Below are 18,245 nucleotides of genomic sequence, written 5' to 3' on the forward strand. Positions count from 1 at the left end.
CGTCCCCCTGTCTGAGCACCGATGATGATCTCCATCATACGAAAACTGATGAAGATTTGTCAGCTCGTGAACCTCTATGGATGCCAAATTCAACCTTTGCTCGCATACAGTGGGATGAAAACATTATATCGGATGTTTATACATCGGGATTGGGTGGGGGCACATCAATTCCATGCACGCGAAGAATCCAAATACTGGATGGCAATTCTTACCTCGAGAAGGTGCTGTGGCCAAATTTCGACGCTCGAGAAGCCTCAGTCGTGCATGTGCTATCTATCATCATAATGGCAAATGAAAAATTTCGAGAAAACCTGAGCGTGTGGACCATCTTCCATGCGCCAGGACCTGAAAGTTTCGCTTCCCTCTTCAATCGTGTTATCACATTAGACGAGGGCGCCAATCTTACCTTGATCGAGAAAACGGCTCGTGTAATATTTCTCATTAACGCGATGCAATCTCTTGAAGATGAGTTGCTTCGAAAGACGATACTTCCCCTTGTCGGCCTGACTCAATGGGTCAATTTATCACCCGGGCGACTTCAGTTGGAGCTCAGCAAAAACGCTTATGTTGAAAAGCACTGGAGATACATGATGAAGAAAGAGGCGAAAACGGCAAATCAGGCGACAGAGTCACATACGAGAGATTTCACGCCTCTAAACGCGCGCATTGAAGTTACATGGCTCTCTTCACTTGTACAAGACTTTTTCGAGGTCGGTGCAAGCATTAAATGTTCAGAGCATGATGATCCAATCAAAGAGCAAGGGCCTGCACATGGAATCCGATTTTGTGAGCGTTTCTTAGAGCTCGTAATCGATCTCCTTTCGCAACTCTCTACTCGGCGCTTTGTACGAACACTACTTGATGACAAGCAGATTCTTGTGAAAGCAATGATCTTTCCATTGTACTTTCACTCTGCAGGAGAATTATACACGCGACTTGTAGATCTTCTCCGCTTTTACCTAAATTTTGAGGTTGACGATCATAGTGGCTTGCCGATGACAGATGAGGAGGTCATCGCCGCACATCACTTTAAATTACGACAGTTTCAGCAACTTTGCTTCAAGTACAACAAGAAGCTCTGTGCATTGTCACTGAGCCACTGTGGTGCCATCGAGAATCGAAATGATTTGATCAGGCATCTCGGTGTCCTTGACATTGATGAATTGCACCACCTTGTCACACGGCAACTCAAACTCATCAGTCCAAACGACCCTATGTCGATGGACTCGGAATTCCTGCTCGAAGTCATGGTCAATATCTTCGAAAAGAGGCGATCTCAGCGACAGACGGTCAATGAGTTGCCTCTATATCCAAACGAGGAGATCCTTTCTAATCGTGAGACGATCGTGTCAAATTGTGTCTCATCTATAGGATGTCTTGCGCTCCCGAAGCTAAATCTCCAATTTCTCAGTTTTCATGACTATCTCCTGCGAAATTTTAATCTAATCCGGCTGGAGGCAACACATGAAATTCGTGAGGATATTGCAGATGTCTTACAACGGATGGGTCCTTACAGAAACGTCAACACTGATGAGCTAAAATTCTCTGGATGGGCCCGGATGGCTCTTCCAATAGTCCCTGGGACAGTAGTGATGACCGAGGTGCAAAGACCTAGAATTGGTGAAACAAAACCAAGACGAGCTATATGCGAGGTCAAACTTGATTTGAAAAATGTAAGAGCCGTGGTCAGGGACGAATGGGATCAAATAAAGCGACACGACGTGCTTTTCATGATTGCAGTCGGTCAACCCTCCAGTCGAGGCACGAAGGCCCCGCGTGCGGATGATCATGTGGTTGATATGAGTCGTGATCTTGCAGAATGTTATGGGGTTAAATACGTGCGAGGCGCTGAAGTAGTTGAAGTCCGTTGCGGAGATAGCTGTGTTTATGATGATACGAACGGTTCCTCTTCTCTGGGTGAGACCGGCAAAGTAGCTCGAAGCACTGAGCGCACTTTCGTTTTATCCCTGGACACTGCGCAGTATTACCTCGATAATTGCAGTCCCAGACACGGTGCAGAGGAAGTATGCGCTGCTATGAACGTCCTGATGCGCCGCAAGCCAAAAGAAAACAACTTTTACTCTGTCCTTGGGTGCATCAAAGATTTGATGAACGGTTGTTCAATCCCAAATTGGCTACACGATACTATTCTCGGATATGGTGACCCAGGAAAAGCACATCCAGATGTTATGATACCCCGCCATCGCACGATAGACTTCCATGACACTTTCCTAGATGCAGAGCACATCCGCGAAAGTTTCCCAGGGCGCAAAATCATCTTCACCAGCAGCTGTGATGCTGCGAGACAGGCTTTCCGGGTAACATTTTTAAGTGGAAGAACAGAGAGCCTTGAAGTTGAGCCTTACGTGCCGCTTGATTCTGGACCTTATCCAGAAAATGATCCGTATGCACATCGCTTTAATCACGTTCGATTCACACCAAGGCAAATAGATGCTATTCGTGCTGGTGTCCAGGAAGGTTTGACACTGATTATTGGTCCTCCGGGAACTGGGAAAACTGACACTGCGGCTCAAATAATGCACTGCCTATATAAAAATCAACCTGGGCAGAGGACTTTGATCATCACTCATTCCAATTCGGCACTGAACGATCTGTTCCAAAAGCTCATGAAGAGAGACGTTCCTGCGCGGTACTTGCTACGCCTTGGTCAAGGTGAAACAGATCTTGAGACTGACTTGGATTTTTCTCGGATCGGGCGCGTGAATGCTATGTTAAATCGCCGCCTTGATTTACTCGCTGAGGTAGAGCGCCTTGCCTTATGTGTTGGCGTCTCAGCGGACGTTGCTTACACTTGTGAGACAGCTTCGCACTTTTGGCTGCTCCATGTCCTATCGCGCTGGGAATCATTTGAGGTGGACGTGTCAAATACGAGCAATCCCGGATTTGTTAGTGCTCGGTTTCCTTTTACTGCATTTTTCTCTGATGCCCCACAACCACTATTTGAAGGTAAGTCATTGGAAATCGACATGATCAAGGCGAAGAGATGCATGCGATACATCCGAAACATGTTTGATGAGCTCAAAGAGTGTCGCGCCTTCGAGCTCTTAAAGGGTATTAGAGATCGGTCAGATTACCTGCTCACTACGCATGCCAAAATCATTGCCATGACATGCACGCACGCAGCATTGAAACGTCTTGACTTTATTCGTCTTCGATTCAAGTACGATAGCTTGATTATCGAAGAATCTGCGCAAATTCTTGAAATCGAGACCCTGATCCCGATGCTTTTGCAAGATGAAAGTAAAGACAGCAGTCGTCTTAAACGCGTTGTACTGATTGGTGACCACCGTCAGCTCCCACCCATCGTGAAAAACTTGGGGTTGAAAACGTATTGCAAGCTAGACCAGTCTATGTTCGCTCGGTTTGTTCGCCTAGGAGTCCCAAGTATATTGCTCAACGCTCAAGGGCGTGCTAGACCTAGGTTAGCAAGACTTTACAGTTGGTGCTATGACGAACTTTTTGATTTACCATCGACGAGACGTGGTATTTACGAACAGGAAAATCCAGGTTTTGCCCATGAGCTTCAGTTTGTCGACGTGGGTGACTACAAGGGAAGCGGTGAGACGGAACCGACGCCACACTTTTATCAGAACCTTGGGGAAGCTGAATATGTCGTGAGTGTATTCCAGTATATGAGGTTGTTAGGGTACCCCGCAAGCAAAATATCTATCATTACCACGTATCGAGGCCAGAAACATCTGATTCGTGACATCATCGCACGGCGTTGTGCACATCATCCGATGTTCGGGGTCCCGTCCAAAATAACCACAGTCGACAAGTTTCAGGGGCAGCAGAATGACTATGTGCTTCTTTCGCTTGTGCGCACGCGAAGTGTCGGTCACATGAGGGACATTAGACGTTTGGTTGTTGCATTATCTCGTGCAAGGCTTGGTCTCTATGTATTTGGCCGAATGGGATTATTTGAGCGGTGCATCGAGCTATCCCAATCGATTCAAAAATTCCTTGAATTTCCAACGAAGTTAGCATTGATGCCGACAGAATCATTTCCATCAGTAATGATGCGAACACAGAAGCCTGGCCCTTACCTTGTGGAAGACGTAGTTGCGATGGGGCATGTTGTGAACCAACTCGCAGTGAGGCGTGGACTCGGTTAGAAGACGGGCTCGGGGTTTTCAACTTTCTTTCAACATCTGTTTGATATATGCGAGAGCATGGCTCGGTCATTACCACTACTGATCTATGCCTCGCTATCTCTTGGCGACTTACACGAGAGTCATTTGAGTAACACATCGATATGACGGACCAGAGTGGAGAAAATTCAACACAGATCGATTAATAATACAAGGAGAATCAGTTAGTTTCAACATTTTCACGACCTTTCCACGCTAATTTATGTTGACGGCACGCATGCGCACAACCTCGTAGTAGCCCTGTGCGATGCTGCACATGTTGCTTGCCGTTCAGACACCAAACATTTCTGATACGTGTCCATTCGATTTGAAACAACATAATTGGGAATGTCGTCGCCCAGCACAAGTGCACAACCAGCCTCACAGGGAAAAAACTTAGCAAGTACCTCACATGAATTCAAAAACCAAAAATCTGGCGCATGACATTTCATGTGGTTATATCTGCATGCCGCATCGCAAGTTTGACCCTGGACCGCTGCGACGGGTGTTAACCCCCTTGATGGCCTGACTCGCAGGTGTGATGGCAGGTAGGGACAACTCCTCTCATCTGCCAAAATTATGGTGACTCCATCTATACTCACCTCTATTGCATGCTGCGAGTGACCACGAGGATATGGCCAAAGGTCCAATGCATTGGCGAGCAACTCGTAGTTCTCCATGCGATACAATGCCAGGACAGCATTTTCTCCTGCGTTGTCTCCTTTTTCTGTCTTAAGCCAGTGTTGTAAAGACGAAAGTATACTATGTTGATGTTGATGCCATGGCCACACGGCTGCACTTTGTGTCAGTCTTTGCAGGCGCTGGCGATAGACATCTCGATCGAGGTAGGCTAAATTACCATAGTGATTGATGTCAAGCACGTTGAATGACATGCGTTTGAGATATCGGTCATAAGTGTCGCGCCTCATGTTGGCACCAGTCCTACCAATATTGAAATTTCGGTTTACCTCAGGTACAATGCATTCCCTACCCTTGCTAGTCGTATTCAGACGCATCCAGTGATCCCAATGCTCTTTAGGCCAAATGCTTCCGATTTCATTCCACAATTCGCGACGCATCATCCATCCGAGCCCTGGGAAATAAGAAGTTCGAAAAAGTCGCAAGGGGTCTCGAGCATGACTCGCAAGACCATTGTCATTCCACGTGGAGATACACCAAAGGCTCTCATCGCGCGCGAGAAGGTGTGCCGTTTGTTTGAAGAAAACCAAGAAATCAGGGCTGAACAGCATGTCATCTTCAACGATTATGACATGTGAGTGTGCTCGATCAATAAATATTTTATCAATTGCCCATTTGTAATGCTGTGCGAGCCAAGCATGGCCGGGTTGATTCTGACCAAGCTGAGGGATGCGCTCTCGCTGCCAATGCTCATACCCTCGAGTTTGTGGTTTTCCAAGCCCTCTCAACTGGCCTTCACTGGCAACACGCGCTACACCCTCGTCAAAGCCATCCTGCGAAACATATACGCTAATGTCACTCAATCGTGAAACTTTTGCTAGCGAGTCAAGTGTTTGCCGCAAGTAGTCAGGTCTGTTGTACGCAACAACAAGCACAGCCATGCTTTCTACATGTCCTTGAGAGGTGTCTCCATCAACGAGTTTCTCTGAACTATCTTCCCTGGCCACTCTTTCTACTGGTTCGTGTTCAGCTGTTTGGAGTTCCAATTCGTCTGCGCGTCTTGGATTTCGGTGCCCTCCCGTTGTTCCTGCTCTACTTTGCAGGGGGGCATTGCTAGCACCGGCTGATCGTGAACCCCCCCTCACTAGTTGCCGAGTCTTCTTCCAGGCAGACCCTCTGTGGTGATCCATAACATCTTGTAGCAAAAACTCACCTTCTCGGCGAGCGTATTTGCTTGTTGAGGCCACCAGTGAATTTTTGACTATCAAGTTCTTCTTGGACCTGTCAACATAAATAATCCCAACCCTCGCGATAGCAAATGCGACAAACAGGTAGAAGAACAGTCTACACGACTTAATACGAGGCAAGCCACGCTGGAGTGGATATAGTCGCGACTTCTGCACCGAAAATCGCAAAGACGCAATTTTTAGCGGCACTCTGAATGTCGGTTTTACTTTTCCTGTTCGACCATGTGACCCGGATGATTTGTTCATCGCCTTCAATATTGCAAGCATAAGATAAAAGCCCCTTGGGCGCGAAGAGCGTTGGACTGCCCAGCCGAGGAACGCAACCTGCTCAAGAAAAATACCTTGATCATCATCATCATCATTATTACCTTCGTATTATTATGATATTTTATATATAAATATTAATATCATTAATATGATCATTATTATTATTATTATTAACATATATATTGAGATCGGATATATTATTAAATACCAAGGTATATTATTATTATTCTATCTTCGTGTTATTTATTTATTTATTATATAAATATGATATGATATTGGTAATAATATATGTGACACAATGCCTTGCTTGCATTGATTGGTATATATATATCATATATTACCTTCGTTCGTATAAATTAAATCAATATCATCTCTATCTCCAGCAGGTGGGTCGGCGTAGCCTACGACCGACGTGAGCGCAGTGCTGATGGCGCCGTTTACGCCGAGGATGCAGACGTACGTGAGGCCTCGAGCAGACTTTCGGACTGACGAACACGCACAGGTGACGGGACTGTACAAATATTAATCACATAAATAGTCGTCTTAACGCAAACAACCGCCAACGCATACATATATATATACATATATATATATATATATATACGAACGCAAATTAACGTTACGTACGTTAATATATAGAGGGACGACGACGAGGACGGAGCGAAGTCTTTTATTTATTATTTATTGTACCTGATTCTACCTGACCTTCATTCGATTTGGAGGACCAGTAGTGTACGTACGTAATTGTCCGTAATTTAACCTCGCTCGATAAAATGCTGCTTGTGAAAGTAAGTCAACGGGAAAAATGCGGCCGACACTAAAACTTTGCGCGATGTGTTCGGACTGTCCTTCAAGAACTTTCGATGATGCCACTAAGACGAAATTGCTGAATCAAATTGAATTTTACTTTTCCGACTCGAACTTGCCGCGCGATAAGTTCCTGCGGGAAACGGTCGAGAATGATCCCGACGGATTCGTTGACATCGCGTTACTCGTGACATTCAGCCGCGTGCGCTCGCTGCTTGGCTCCTACGGACGCCACTGTGACGGTGACCTGGTCGCCGCCGTAGCTGGGGCCTTGGATACATCAACACTCCTCACTGTAAGTTGCGACAAGCAACGCGTCCGCCGTAATTCGATTTTACGCCCAAGAGCAGAAGTGGACGCTGAGGTGGAGCAACGCAGCTTATACGTCTCACCTTTTCCGATGGACGTGACAATCGACAAACTCCGCGAGTTCTTCTCCCACCACGTTGAGGTACTTTCTATCCGTCTTCGCCGGCATGCTTTATCTAAAGACTTTAAGGTACTTGCAACCCTGCAACCCACAAATCATATCTTGCCTTCATCCAGTGGAGCACCGAGGTCACGAAATAATACTATCTACTTGACCCTTTTCTGAAGGGAAGCATTTTTATCGAGCTTGAGAGCTCGACGAGCTGTGCCGTGCTGTTGCAAAACTCACATGCCCTAGAATATGAGGGCGCTAATCTGACTGTAATGATGAAGTCTCAGTACCTGGAGAAGAAGAAAGGTACAGAGCCATGACACTGTCTCGCTTCGTGTGGGGCAATAATTTCTTGCTCGCTGTGTCAGTTTCCGCTTTGCAAACTCAGCACGGCGAGGATCACAGCAGGGTGAAGAGCGCGGAGTTCAGTTTCGAGAGCATCGCGTTCTGGCACTGGAAAAAACTTGTTGCGGATATTTCACGCAACAGATATTCTTGAGTGAACCTATGAGTCTTAATTGAAAAGTCTTTTGCAGTGCGCGAGCCCTGGAGCGAAACTATTACGTTCGTAATACCCCACCCGATCGCTACCGAGTGCAACTTGCTATGGTGCTTTGCAGAACCATCGCGAGTTTTCAGCTTAGAGTCCAGTCATTTGAAAGCTCGCAAACCAACAAATTTTGAGTAGTCTACTCTAGAAATAAGGAAAGAACAAGAATTCATTTTAATGTATCACCAAATGGCATTTATGTGAGCTAGCATCTGGCGTCTCAAGGTCGGATTCCTGTTAAATTGTTCGATTGAACATGGAAACAGAGATTCTGAAAGTGTCTAATGCCTGAAAATTGTATTCGGCCCTCAAATATTGCTTCCGTCGTTGTCAAATTGAGGCAACTAAGCTCACGGCGGACGTATCGTTCAAGCACCTCAGCCTTCACAATATCTCCTCTTTCTTGAAATACATTTCGCTGAAGTGCAGCAGCAAGGGTACCGGGCTTCCCCCGCAAGGCTTCATCATATGCGAGCTTGGCGAGGGTCATGACGTGGACCAATATTCATGAAACTGGAGTGAGAAAAAGAATTAAGAATCATGGGCATCACTCACCACACTTCCATAGAAAGAATACTCTAATTCACGAAGCCATTTTTTCGTATTTACCCTCAGTCCATATAAATGCAAGCGCCGTTCAACATCTTCCTGAAAAATATCATACATCGCTTGGCTGAGTTCCTTCCCAGCTTCCCTTTCAGAACGAAGCCTACTGAGTAACATCCAAACATGGAGCACTATCATTCCGTATATGCCTTGAAAGTTACTCTCCACCCTAAAAGCCGCCAAAATGTTCGAGTCTTCTATTTGGCAGACAACTGAGCTGTACAGTCTATCTGCGGCACGTTGATGCACGGATTCTTCACTGTCAAGTTAGAAGCATTACGTGAGTGAGATCGCCCAAGCACCCTCGAGTAGTATTGATAGGTGAAGTACACGCAGCTGATGACGTATAAAGCAACAACAGATGGTTTCGTTACCTGTAAAATCCACAAATACTCAACGCGAAGCGGAGTAGTTTCCCGACAACCTTAGAATTGTGTTTCTCGCGCATCATCTCAAGAGATGCGGGTTTTGAGAGAAGAAAGGCATGCGACGAAGAACTCTTCGAATTAAAGCTTGCTGTCGTAAACGTTGAAGTGCACAAAGGTGAAACAAAAAACCGAACGTCTAATGGGCGAAAAAGTGCCACGCGAGAGGCGACCTTGCGCGCTTCGTGTGGCAAGGCGTTTCGCTTTCTGGTAAACACTGTTCCTATGAGGCGCGGCAACGTACGAAGCATCTTTCAAACTATTGTGAGCTGATGAGTGTCAACCACCAGAAAGGTCGTTTTTATTCGATCCAATCCAAGCTGTTTCACCAGACCGCGAGCGCCAGTTGTGTCATATGATCTTGGCGGTGACGTGAAATGATGCGCTGCTCATACGGAGATACATTCGTACGAAGCAAGGTACCTTCGAAGGTACCGAAGGTAACTTGCAAAAATGTAACGCAGACCTGGTATCGTCAACCAGGAATCTCGGTCAATTCGTTTCCAGATCGTGAAACCCGCCAACGTTGGTTTTAGAGATGTTCCGTTTTATTTAGAGATGTTGTTGTTTATTTGCTCATAAGGTCATCCCTACCCTAATCGATTTTTTTGGGCCCAAAAACCGCGTTTTCGCGGGAAATAAAGACGGCGGTTCGACGGCGGTGCGCTTCCCAACCCGTCGACGCCGCTAGGATAAAGATTTTTGTACAGGATTTATAGAGCCTCAGGTACACTCCCCGATACACCTTTCCATCGCCCCAGATGCGAAAGATCCTTTTGGCGCACGTCCGCGACGCGCGCGCGTCGCCACTGAAAAAGTAACGATCGCACGCAGGCGTTAACGCGAAGCAACGACAAGGCCGAAGGAACGCCATCGCGGTGACGTATCTCACATCTTTCCACCTTCGCAGCATGCAGAACTTCGCCCCCGAGGAGTTCAAGGAGCAAGGCAAGGTCCTCGATGACTATGCCATGGAATACGATGTTCCAGACGTCCAGTTGTCGAGGCTGCTCGACGCCGATTATTTGGTATCGCTCGAGGTTGCATACCCACAAGATCGCGACGTGTCGGACCCTCCGACCAACGCGGAGATGCGCTTCAAGGCGCGCCGCTGGATCAAGCGGACTGTCGAAGATGGCTCGATTGGTCGCAGCCGACTGCCGGAGGATGTCGAAGCTGCCATCAAATCCCGTTACCCCGACGAAGATGGAGCTTACAAGGGCTTCAAGTCTAAGAAGTAGCGAGCGTTTCTATCAAGACAAGATTTTCACGTACGAGTAGATCTCATTGCGCGTCGCGCCGAGCCGTAGACGATGTTGCCTGCATCCGGACACGGCCATGGCGATCATTCCGCACATCCCGAACAGAGTATCGCGCAAGCGCTCAACTTCGAAGCGCTCGATCTTACCGGTACCAACCCCTGGGTCGATGATGTCGATATGGAAACATCTCAGGGAGACGAAGGGCCGTTTACACTTCAGGAAGCCGTCAGCAAGAGGCGGCGCGGCCGTCCAAAGGGCTCGTCGACTAAAAAGAGGAGAAGATCACAATCTGAGCCCCGTATGGTTGGCGTCCGGGAACGCACACAAACGCAATTATTTAGCCCGTCAAAGAACATGAAGGTTTCGGACGAGCCACACGGCAAGATGGTGGAAAAGAGTCCAACAGAGCTGCTCCCCCTTGACGCACCGTGGGTAGATATTAGAGGTGAAAGAGTAATAATAGAGTTGCATCAGCTGGATCAGTCTTTACAGCAAGTGCCCTGCGGGTCGTGTCCACTTGATGGACATCTACGATTGGCTCGGGACATCACAACTGGGAAGCTGACGGACACCCAGACTGGACTCGCACATGAGTTCTTTATGGAATGCGACAAATGCATGCTTGGTCACCCTCTCGCCACTTCCTCCAAGATTGAGACATCCGAAGGTGTCGCTGGCAGAAAGCCATTCGTCGTCAATCGAGCCGCCGTAACGGCTGGTGAATTGTGTGGAGTTAGGCGTGAACGGCAGACAAAGATGCTTATGATGATGGGCATCAAAGGTATTATGAAAGACAAAACCTGGATGGTACACGCCGATGAGGTTTACCTCGAGGTCGAGTATGTCCATTACAATCAGATCAAAGAAAACAGGAGAAAAGTACGGGCCTACATGGAAAAAAAGGGCTTCACGCCCGACGAACACGGCCGAATTGCAATCGTTGTTTCTGCGGATGGGTCGTGGGCAATCAAAGGATACACATCGAATTGTGGCCAAGCATCTCTGATATTTTCTTGTGAAGATTTCGACAGACTGGTGGTGGCCCAAGATTTCAGGCAAAAGACTTGCAGCACGTGCGATTGGTATGGCAAGAACAAACCATCGTGGGTCGTCCCTCCTCACGTTTGCCGTAAAAATTACACCGACACCTCGAAGTCCATGGAACAGGATATTCTCATCAGCCTGGTTGACGACGTCGCCATCTACGAGCACAAGACAGTAGACGGTACGATGGAAGAGAAACCGATGGAAGAAAGGTTGGTCATCGAAGCAGTATGCGCAGACGAGGATTCTTCGTTTTGGAATAGAATCACACAGGACGGAGCATTGAAAAACCAGTTCGCCCCACGCAAACTCAGTGATGTCAACCACTTGAGTAATTGTCTCATGCGACGCCTTGCTGGGCAGAAGGCAAAGAAGATGAAAAACACGAGCCTGCTGTCGAATGCCGTCTGCCAAAAGTTCTGCACTTCATTCAGGTGGATCGTTAAGCAAAACACTGGCGATCATCAACGCGCTAAGGCGCAATTAGAGAACATGATATGTCACTACTTTGACGACCACACAAACTGCGGTGACTTTCCAAAGCTTAACGAAGATGGGACCCCTAAGGAGCAGTGGTGCCGCGCACAAGTAGCAGCAGAAAACGAAGCGGAAGAGGGCGACGACCACGCCGGACCGACCAACTTTCCGCGGAACAAATATTTGGACAAAATAGTTACAGTGAAGCGCGGAAAGTATGAGGAAACCATCGTCGATGGCGCGACTAAAAAAACTTTAGTTGGAGCTGAAGATTATGAAATCAACTATTTCGACGACGTCAAGGAAGTGTTCAAAGTATTCCTAACAGATCAGGTAATCAAGGCGGCTACGTCGGGCTACAGCAGCAATGTGAATGAGAGTCTTCACTCGGTACAGGTCAGCATGATGAATGGCAAGCATACATTCAAGGGCCAGCGCGGTAACTACGTGATGTGCATGCAGGCTGCGACGTTGAAGCATTCGTTGGGGATGGACTATGTGCTGAACCTTCTTCCCAGATGTGGCGTTCCCGTGACTCTTGAGATGACGCGGCATTTCAATAGGGCAACAAAGAAGGCGGAGGCCAAAAAGCTGTATTACAAGAAGATTGAAACAAAACTCATCCGAAAGAAGAGGAGAATGCTGAAAAGGAAGCAGAGTTTTGAAGACCGTCGTAATAAACCTGAAGATTACCGCAAAGGGATGGCACTCGACGCCTTGCAAGAGAAAGATGATGACTCGGCAGATGACGAAGCCGATTCAGAAACCGAAGAACCCGATGGCACAGGCGACCTTGTGCAGTGTCTTCGCTGCCATAAGAGGGAGGCGACGGAAGAGAACCCCATGCTCTTCTGCTGCAACCAGATGACATGTGGCCAAGCGATTCACGAGGAATGCGCGGGTGGTTGGAGCTATGTCGTGCCGCCCCCCAAAGGCGATCCGAACCGCGAAGAATCGCTCAAATCGTGGCCCTGTCCTGAATGCCAATATAAATCGCAAATGTCGGAGGATCCTGAATCTGAACTCATCGCTGAGCCCGAAGAGTTGCACGCACCACCTGAGAGACATTTGTAGATAGTTGAGATGTTGTGTTTGAGAAAATAGAGTTTCCAGTGTGTGGCCAAAGTAGAAAGCAAACACTTTGTAAAAATAAAGATAAACTCGCGCGAATCGTGTGGATCGACGTGGATACATCACACGATCACGACGCGCTTTTGTCCGCATAAAAAAAGCTAACGAGCCAAAGGCGCGCGCCGCGTCCAGCCTCTCCGGAATTAGACTGAAAAAAGTTGACGAAAAAAACTCCATGGTCGCCGTGTTCAGGAGCATGGCGAGGGGGCTCACCATTTCGGTATCCCAGGACAAAATAGGTAAACCTACGTCTCCACCCGAGGACATCACGTCCACGTGCTCAAATAATTTTCGTTTGAAGGTCTCGGGGTCCATGGCGCGCGAATGTCCGGATCTTGCTGATCCGGACAAATGCGCTCATGAGCGCCCGAGACCTTGAAACGAAAATTATTTCAGGACGTGGACGTGTTGTCCACGGGTGGAGACGTAGGTTTACCGGGTCATTTCACTTCTCAGCATTTCGAAGGTGCCGCGACCTTGTGTGCGGAACCGCGACCCATGGCTAAAACTTTTTCGCAAGAGGAGCATAACGTCACCTTTTTCCCCATTAAATTACATACGAGGCACCGCGACGGGCTGAAAAATCGTCGAAAAGTGACGAAAAAAAATCAATTAGGGTAGGGATGACCATAAGTGTTATGTACGTACGTATGTGATTATTACCTTATTTTATTACTTCATTCGTTCGAATAATGAAGGTATGGATAGTCTACCTTCATTATTCGTTCGAAGGTACATATACCTTCGAATGAAGCAAGGTAATAATAACATTTAGATGATAAATTATATATATTAGAATACATCAATCTATTTATTATTACCTCATCATTCTATAACTTATTATATATATACCAATAAATAAAGAAAGATACGAAGATAATAATATGACAACGGAAAGTGTTATTATTATATGAAGATAGATATATATATAATATTTTTATGATGAAGGTATGGGTTTGTGGTCGGGATTCGTGCGTGGTAACACCTAGATTCTCAATATAAAATCAGAATGAAGGTATAACCATGCATACGTATGTAATAGTCGTAATATATATTAATACGAAGGTATTTAATATTAAAACTTGCACTACTACATATATATACTACCTTCGTAAAAGATTGCACTACTATCATACGTATACTATGTTCTCACTAGCTAGCTAGAGGATTTTTGTAGCCAGGGTCTAGGAGACACTTATTGCTGAGTTACAACAGGTTTCTAAATGGCTAAGAGGAGTGCAGAGAGGAGGTTAAAGAACCACACACTCGTCTCTGCAACTCTTAGGCCTCAAGCACCAACTTCCAATAAAAGGCGGTGCGAGTCTATATATATCTTGTTGAAGTCACTCTCTCTCTCAAGGCTAGCTAGAAGAGGATGCTTGCGGGAGTCCAAACGAAAAAACGCTCAGGCCCATATCCGCAATACAATCAAGTTTAGGTTATGACTGCTATCAAACCTGAGAATAGAACAATCATCAGACTTGATTGCAACAATATGAAGGTATCATATTACATACATATACGTACTCTTGCTTATTATTTATATTGCTTATTATTTTATAGTCTACCTTCGTTTGTACCTTCGTTCGAAGGTACCGAAGGTAATGTTATCAATCAATCAATAACTTTTACGAAGCAAGGTACGAAACTACGAACCATACTCAACCTCGGCATATCATCAATTTGACGCCCGCCGCCTTACCCGCCGCCTGATCGTGGACCGAGGCAGATCGTTAACAAGGATTCACATTAATCTATCAACTCGGACGGTCGAGTGCACCGTGTCTTTCGTGCAAACTGCGAGTCTGCGCATTCAATTTGTCGCAAGTAGCGTGACCGTAACCCCGTTGCCGTGATACTGTTCTCAGTTCCTGTGGATATCCACGATACGTGTGCTTCCTTCGAAACCACAAAATGGCTGTCCGTCTTCAGTATGAAAACAGGTGTGATCATGCGTCTGGTCAACTCCCGTTGATCATTAACATACGAATAGCGTGCACTCACATACTCTGCTTTCTAACAGCAACGACATCGGCGTCTTCGCTAATCTGACCAATTCCTATTGCATAACTGCCCTCGGAGGCTCTGAGAACTTTTACAGGTATAAAACGACTGTTTCCCCGGAATAAGCCTGACTTAATAAATCTTGCACCATCAGCGTTTTCCAGAGTGAACTTGCTTCCGACATACCCGTGGTGAAGACAAGTATCGCAGGCACTCGTCTTGTGGGACGCATGTCAGTAGGTTGGTGTCTGTGCTGGACTGCGACGAGCCATCTTCCAAACATCAGTTCTTCAGGTAACAAAAACGGGCTCCTCTTGCCAAATTCAGTAACGGATCAAGGTGTGATATTTATATTCATTTCAACAACAATAGTCGTTGAGCCTGCGAATGTATACACTACAGAACTACTTCACATGAGAAATTCACTGCCTGATGATCTCATCATACAGCGTGTAGATGAGCGGCTATCAGGTTGGTCAATTCACACGCTGGTTTTTAGTAGTTCCTGGACAATACCTGACTGCCCCTCCTTGACTTAGCTCTTGGAAACTGCATCGCCTGCAACGATTACGTTGCGCTGATCCACCCTGATTTGGATGAAGAAACTGAGGAGATCGTGGCGGACGTGCTTGGTGTTGAGGTGTTTCGACAGGTTTGACGCACATCTTTCATTTCATATCAGTCATACACTTGGTTTACTGTGTTTATGCAGACAATCGCTGGGAACACACTGGTCGGAAGTTATTGCTGCTTCACAAATCAAGGGGGCGTGGTGCATCCGCAGACTACAATCCAAGACCTAGATGAACTTTCTTCGCTTCTTCAGGTGGGTGATAATGATCTGCACTTTGATGCATGCTTTGCTCAAGTATACAACTTGCAATCTAGGTGCCACTTGTGGCAGGAACCATGAACCGTGGTAGTGACGTTATTTCCGCGGGACTCATAGCAAATGATTGGGCCGCCTTTTGTGGGTTGGATACGACCTCCACAGAACTCCAGGTAAGGCCCCGAATCCAGAGAGCAAAATGATTGTCCCCTCAAGTATTTTCTTGCAGGTTGTTGAGAACATTTTAAAGTTGAAACAACTGCAGCCAAGCTCTTTGGTCACGAATTTACGAGCAAGTCTGGTGGATGCGTTGGTCTAAAATGATTTGTTTGAACATCATAGACAACATTCTATAGCTAGGATTTGACGCGTTAATCACAATCTTCAACCAGAAAAAGGTGATGACAGCTCTTGATGTATTCGTGCACCATCACTCTGCAAGTTCCCTCGTTCGGCGCAACTGGCCTCCAAAAGAAGCTTAAAAGATTGAACGAGAGGCATTTTCCAACGACCAAGTAGTTCAAAATCGAAAGCATCACAGGCCACGAGGTTGCACACCAGGCGCGGAGATGTGCCTGAATATTTCATCCTATAAAAGATGCATTCGTCTCATCGTAAAGGTCCATAATTTGATTGCATATTTCCTCGCATATAGCATCCTTTGATGCTCGTTCGTCCAACAATTTTTGCGGGTTGCGCTGCGTTGCTTGTAATATGTTGAAGGCTCAAATGAAGGGCAAATATAACAGCATAGTTGTCAGGTTATAGCGACATGTCGGGAGGAAAGAGAAGTAAGAAAGACAATAGTCGCACAAAGATTAACGGCAGCGCGTGCTATATCATGAGAACAAAACTGCAAACATAGCGTGGTTCGCAAACTGTAGCACGGCAACGTTAGCGGAGAGTTCATGCAACACGTGCCTGATGAGATTAGTTACAGGTGGCGTTTCCATTTAAGTACCTGTCATTTGCAAAATTCCAAGCAACCTGAGTAGCCCTGCGATGATGAATTTCCAGCTGCTCTTCGCGTTGACCGAGTTCTCTGGCTATATTCAAGATGTGTTTGTATGGGTGCTCAACATTGAAATCGAATCCAACAGTGTGTAGTATAAGACGCTCCGCCTGAAGCACTTTTTCTCTGTGCTCCTCAAATCGTTCCTACAGTCTTGGGGCTTTCAGAACTCGTTCTGACGAAAGCAAAATAGGAGACGCGCCTTCTGATGGATGCGTTTCACCGCATCATCGTACTCGTTTTTGTGTTGGACGAGGTAAGCCACTCTAACCACTTCTTTCAGCGGCTTAGGTGTCTCCTCAACTTTAGCAGCCAGAAACAAGCAAGCTGTTGCCACAATCTACGAGAGATCTTCAAATAAAAACCTTTGCTGAATGAATAACTTGAAATGAGGCTCTCACAAAACGATCATTTTCTTTAATTCCGTGCGAGTGCTTCGCGTAGAAGCGGTGGCATAATACCACTGCTGTCGCGATAGTCAACTGCGGCCTGGTACAGAGGGACAGTTATGGATCATTTTCTCCTCCAAAACGTTTTCTACTTTATAAACCATACATTTTGAGTTCAATGCCGACATCTTTCAGAAATTCACAATATGACCAGCGAAAGGTGGCCTCTAGGCGAGCCCCTATCCCGTGTTCGCGTGATGGGGAGTTCCCCTCTAAGTGTTCTCGTGAGATAAACATGAATGTTTCCTCCCCGGGTTCGTGAGGTGGGAATTAGTAGTTCGAAGTGGTAAAGTTGTTAGGACGAGACTGTATCGATCTGAAAGTCTGTTGTCGGCATCTACCTCTTCGCCGAAATACGGGAAGTGCGTGTTTTTGGTTAACGACACGCGCGCTAATGACGGTTAAAGCGTTTGAGTTCTTCCGCGCCTCTAACACCATACATGCACCCGTATGCCTTCGTAGACCTGGATTTGATTTCTTTTTGTGGATTTGATAGTTACCTTCACCTTCGAAGGTGTGATATTAAATAAGTTAATAATTTATTTTTATATTGAGAAACTAGGTATTTACCACGAATCCCGACCACTAACCCCTGAGTTAGAATAATAAGTACACTAGATATACGCGATTTGCAATGCTAACTCGCGTGTCGTTAACGTGTTTATGAAATCTTAATTTTAATATTTACCTTCGTATTTCATACGGCGGTGAAATCTGTGTTACGGTTTTTCTTTGCCCCGGGGCGGGGAACCGGCATTAGGGAGTGGCCGACGAGCCGCTTCGCGGCTGTTTAAACCCTGAACCCTGAAAACCCAACCCCAACCCACTAAAGACACGGCGCGGACCCTAAAGATACAGCGCGCCGCTTGTTACTCGCGCGTCAACGGCTACATGAGCGCGCATCTTGCTCATGTGAAAAACCGC

General features: G+C 46.5%; 8 protein-coding genes across 8 annotated transcripts; 5 read left to right on the forward strand and 3 right to left on the reverse strand.

Moving 5' to 3' along the window:
• Nucleotides 1-80: 80 nt before the first annotated feature.
• MICPUN_78105 (predicted protein) lies at nucleotides 81-4,136 on the forward strand (the record flags this gene model as incomplete). Its single annotated transcript, XM_002507258.1, has 1 exon — nucleotides 81-4,136. One exon carries the CDS (start codon nucleotides 81-83, stop codon nucleotides 4,134-4,136), a length of 4,056 nt encoding a protein of 1,351 aa, XP_002507304.1.
• Nucleotides 4,137-4,297: 161 nt separating this feature from the next.
• On the reverse strand, nucleotides 4,298-6,283 carry MICPUN_55432 (glycosyltransferase family 13 protein; the record flags this gene model as incomplete). Its single annotated transcript, XM_002507653.1, has 1 exon — nucleotides 4,298-6,283. The coding sequence occupies one exon, from the start codon at nucleotides 6,281-6,283 to the stop codon at nucleotides 4,373-4,375; it is 1,911 nt and encodes a 636-aa protein (XP_002507699.1). The 3' UTR covers nucleotides 4,298-4,372.
• Nucleotides 6,284-7,109: 826 nt separating this feature from the next.
• MICPUN_55433 (predicted protein) lies at nucleotides 7,110-8,285 on the forward strand (the record flags this gene model as incomplete). The annotated part of the gene is made up of 2 exons (XM_002507259.1): nucleotides 7,110-7,610; nucleotides 7,709-8,285. 2 exons carry the CDS (start codon nucleotides 7,110-7,112, stop codon nucleotides 7,850-7,852), a joined length of 645 nt encoding a protein of 214 aa, XP_002507305.1. The 3' UTR covers nucleotides 7,853-8,285.
• Nucleotides 8,030-9,139, reverse strand: MICPUN_55434 (ubiquinol cytochrome c reductase; the record flags this gene model as incomplete). Its single annotated transcript, XM_002507654.1, has 3 exons — nucleotides 8,030-8,557; nucleotides 8,638-8,947; nucleotides 9,063-9,139. The coding sequence occupies 3 exons, from the start codon at nucleotides 9,137-9,139 to the stop codon at nucleotides 8,303-8,305; spliced, it is 642 nt and encodes a 213-aa protein (XP_002507700.1). The 3' UTR covers nucleotides 8,030-8,302.
• Nucleotides 9,140-10,024: 885 nt separating this feature from the next.
• On the forward strand, nucleotides 10,025-10,354 carry MICPUN_55435 (predicted protein; the record flags this gene model as incomplete). Its single annotated transcript, XM_002507260.1, has 1 exon — nucleotides 10,025-10,354. One exon carries the CDS (start codon nucleotides 10,025-10,027, stop codon nucleotides 10,352-10,354), a length of 330 nt encoding a protein of 109 aa, XP_002507306.1.
• A 72-nt stretch (nucleotides 10,355-10,426) lies between these two features.
• Nucleotides 10,427-12,970, forward strand: MICPUN_55436 (predicted protein; the record flags this gene model as incomplete). The annotated part of the gene is made up of 1 exon (XM_002507261.1): nucleotides 10,427-12,970. One exon carries the CDS (start codon nucleotides 10,427-10,429, stop codon nucleotides 12,968-12,970), a length of 2,544 nt encoding a protein of 847 aa, XP_002507307.1.
• A 1,971-nt stretch (nucleotides 12,971-14,941) lies between these two features.
• On the forward strand, nucleotides 14,942-16,179 carry EIF6 (predicted protein; the record flags this gene model as incomplete). Its single annotated transcript, XM_002507262.1, has 9 exons — nucleotides 14,942-14,970; nucleotides 15,051-15,128; nucleotides 15,186-15,271; nucleotides 15,326-15,370; nucleotides 15,434-15,502; nucleotides 15,571-15,683; nucleotides 15,744-15,857; nucleotides 15,920-16,033; nucleotides 16,090-16,179. 9 exons carry the CDS (start codon nucleotides 14,942-14,944, stop codon nucleotides 16,177-16,179), a joined length of 738 nt encoding a protein of 245 aa, XP_002507308.1.
• Nucleotides 16,180-16,444: 265 nt separating this feature from the next.
• CYCT1 (predicted protein) lies at nucleotides 16,445-17,558 on the reverse strand (the record flags this gene model as incomplete). Its single annotated transcript, XM_002507655.1, has 6 exons — nucleotides 16,445-16,584; nucleotides 16,674-16,738; nucleotides 16,822-17,018; nucleotides 17,075-17,212; nucleotides 17,274-17,361; nucleotides 17,428-17,558. 6 exons carry the CDS (start codon nucleotides 17,556-17,558, stop codon nucleotides 16,445-16,447), a joined length of 759 nt encoding a protein of 252 aa, XP_002507701.1.
• Nucleotides 17,559-18,245: the final 687 nt, after the last annotated feature.

Source organism: Micromonas commoda, chromosome 1 (assembly GCF_000090985.2).
Source record: "Micromonas commoda chromosome 1, complete sequence".
NCBI classification, from domain to species: Eukaryota; Viridiplantae; Chlorophyta; class Mamiellophyceae; order Mamiellales; family Mamiellaceae; genus Micromonas; species Micromonas commoda.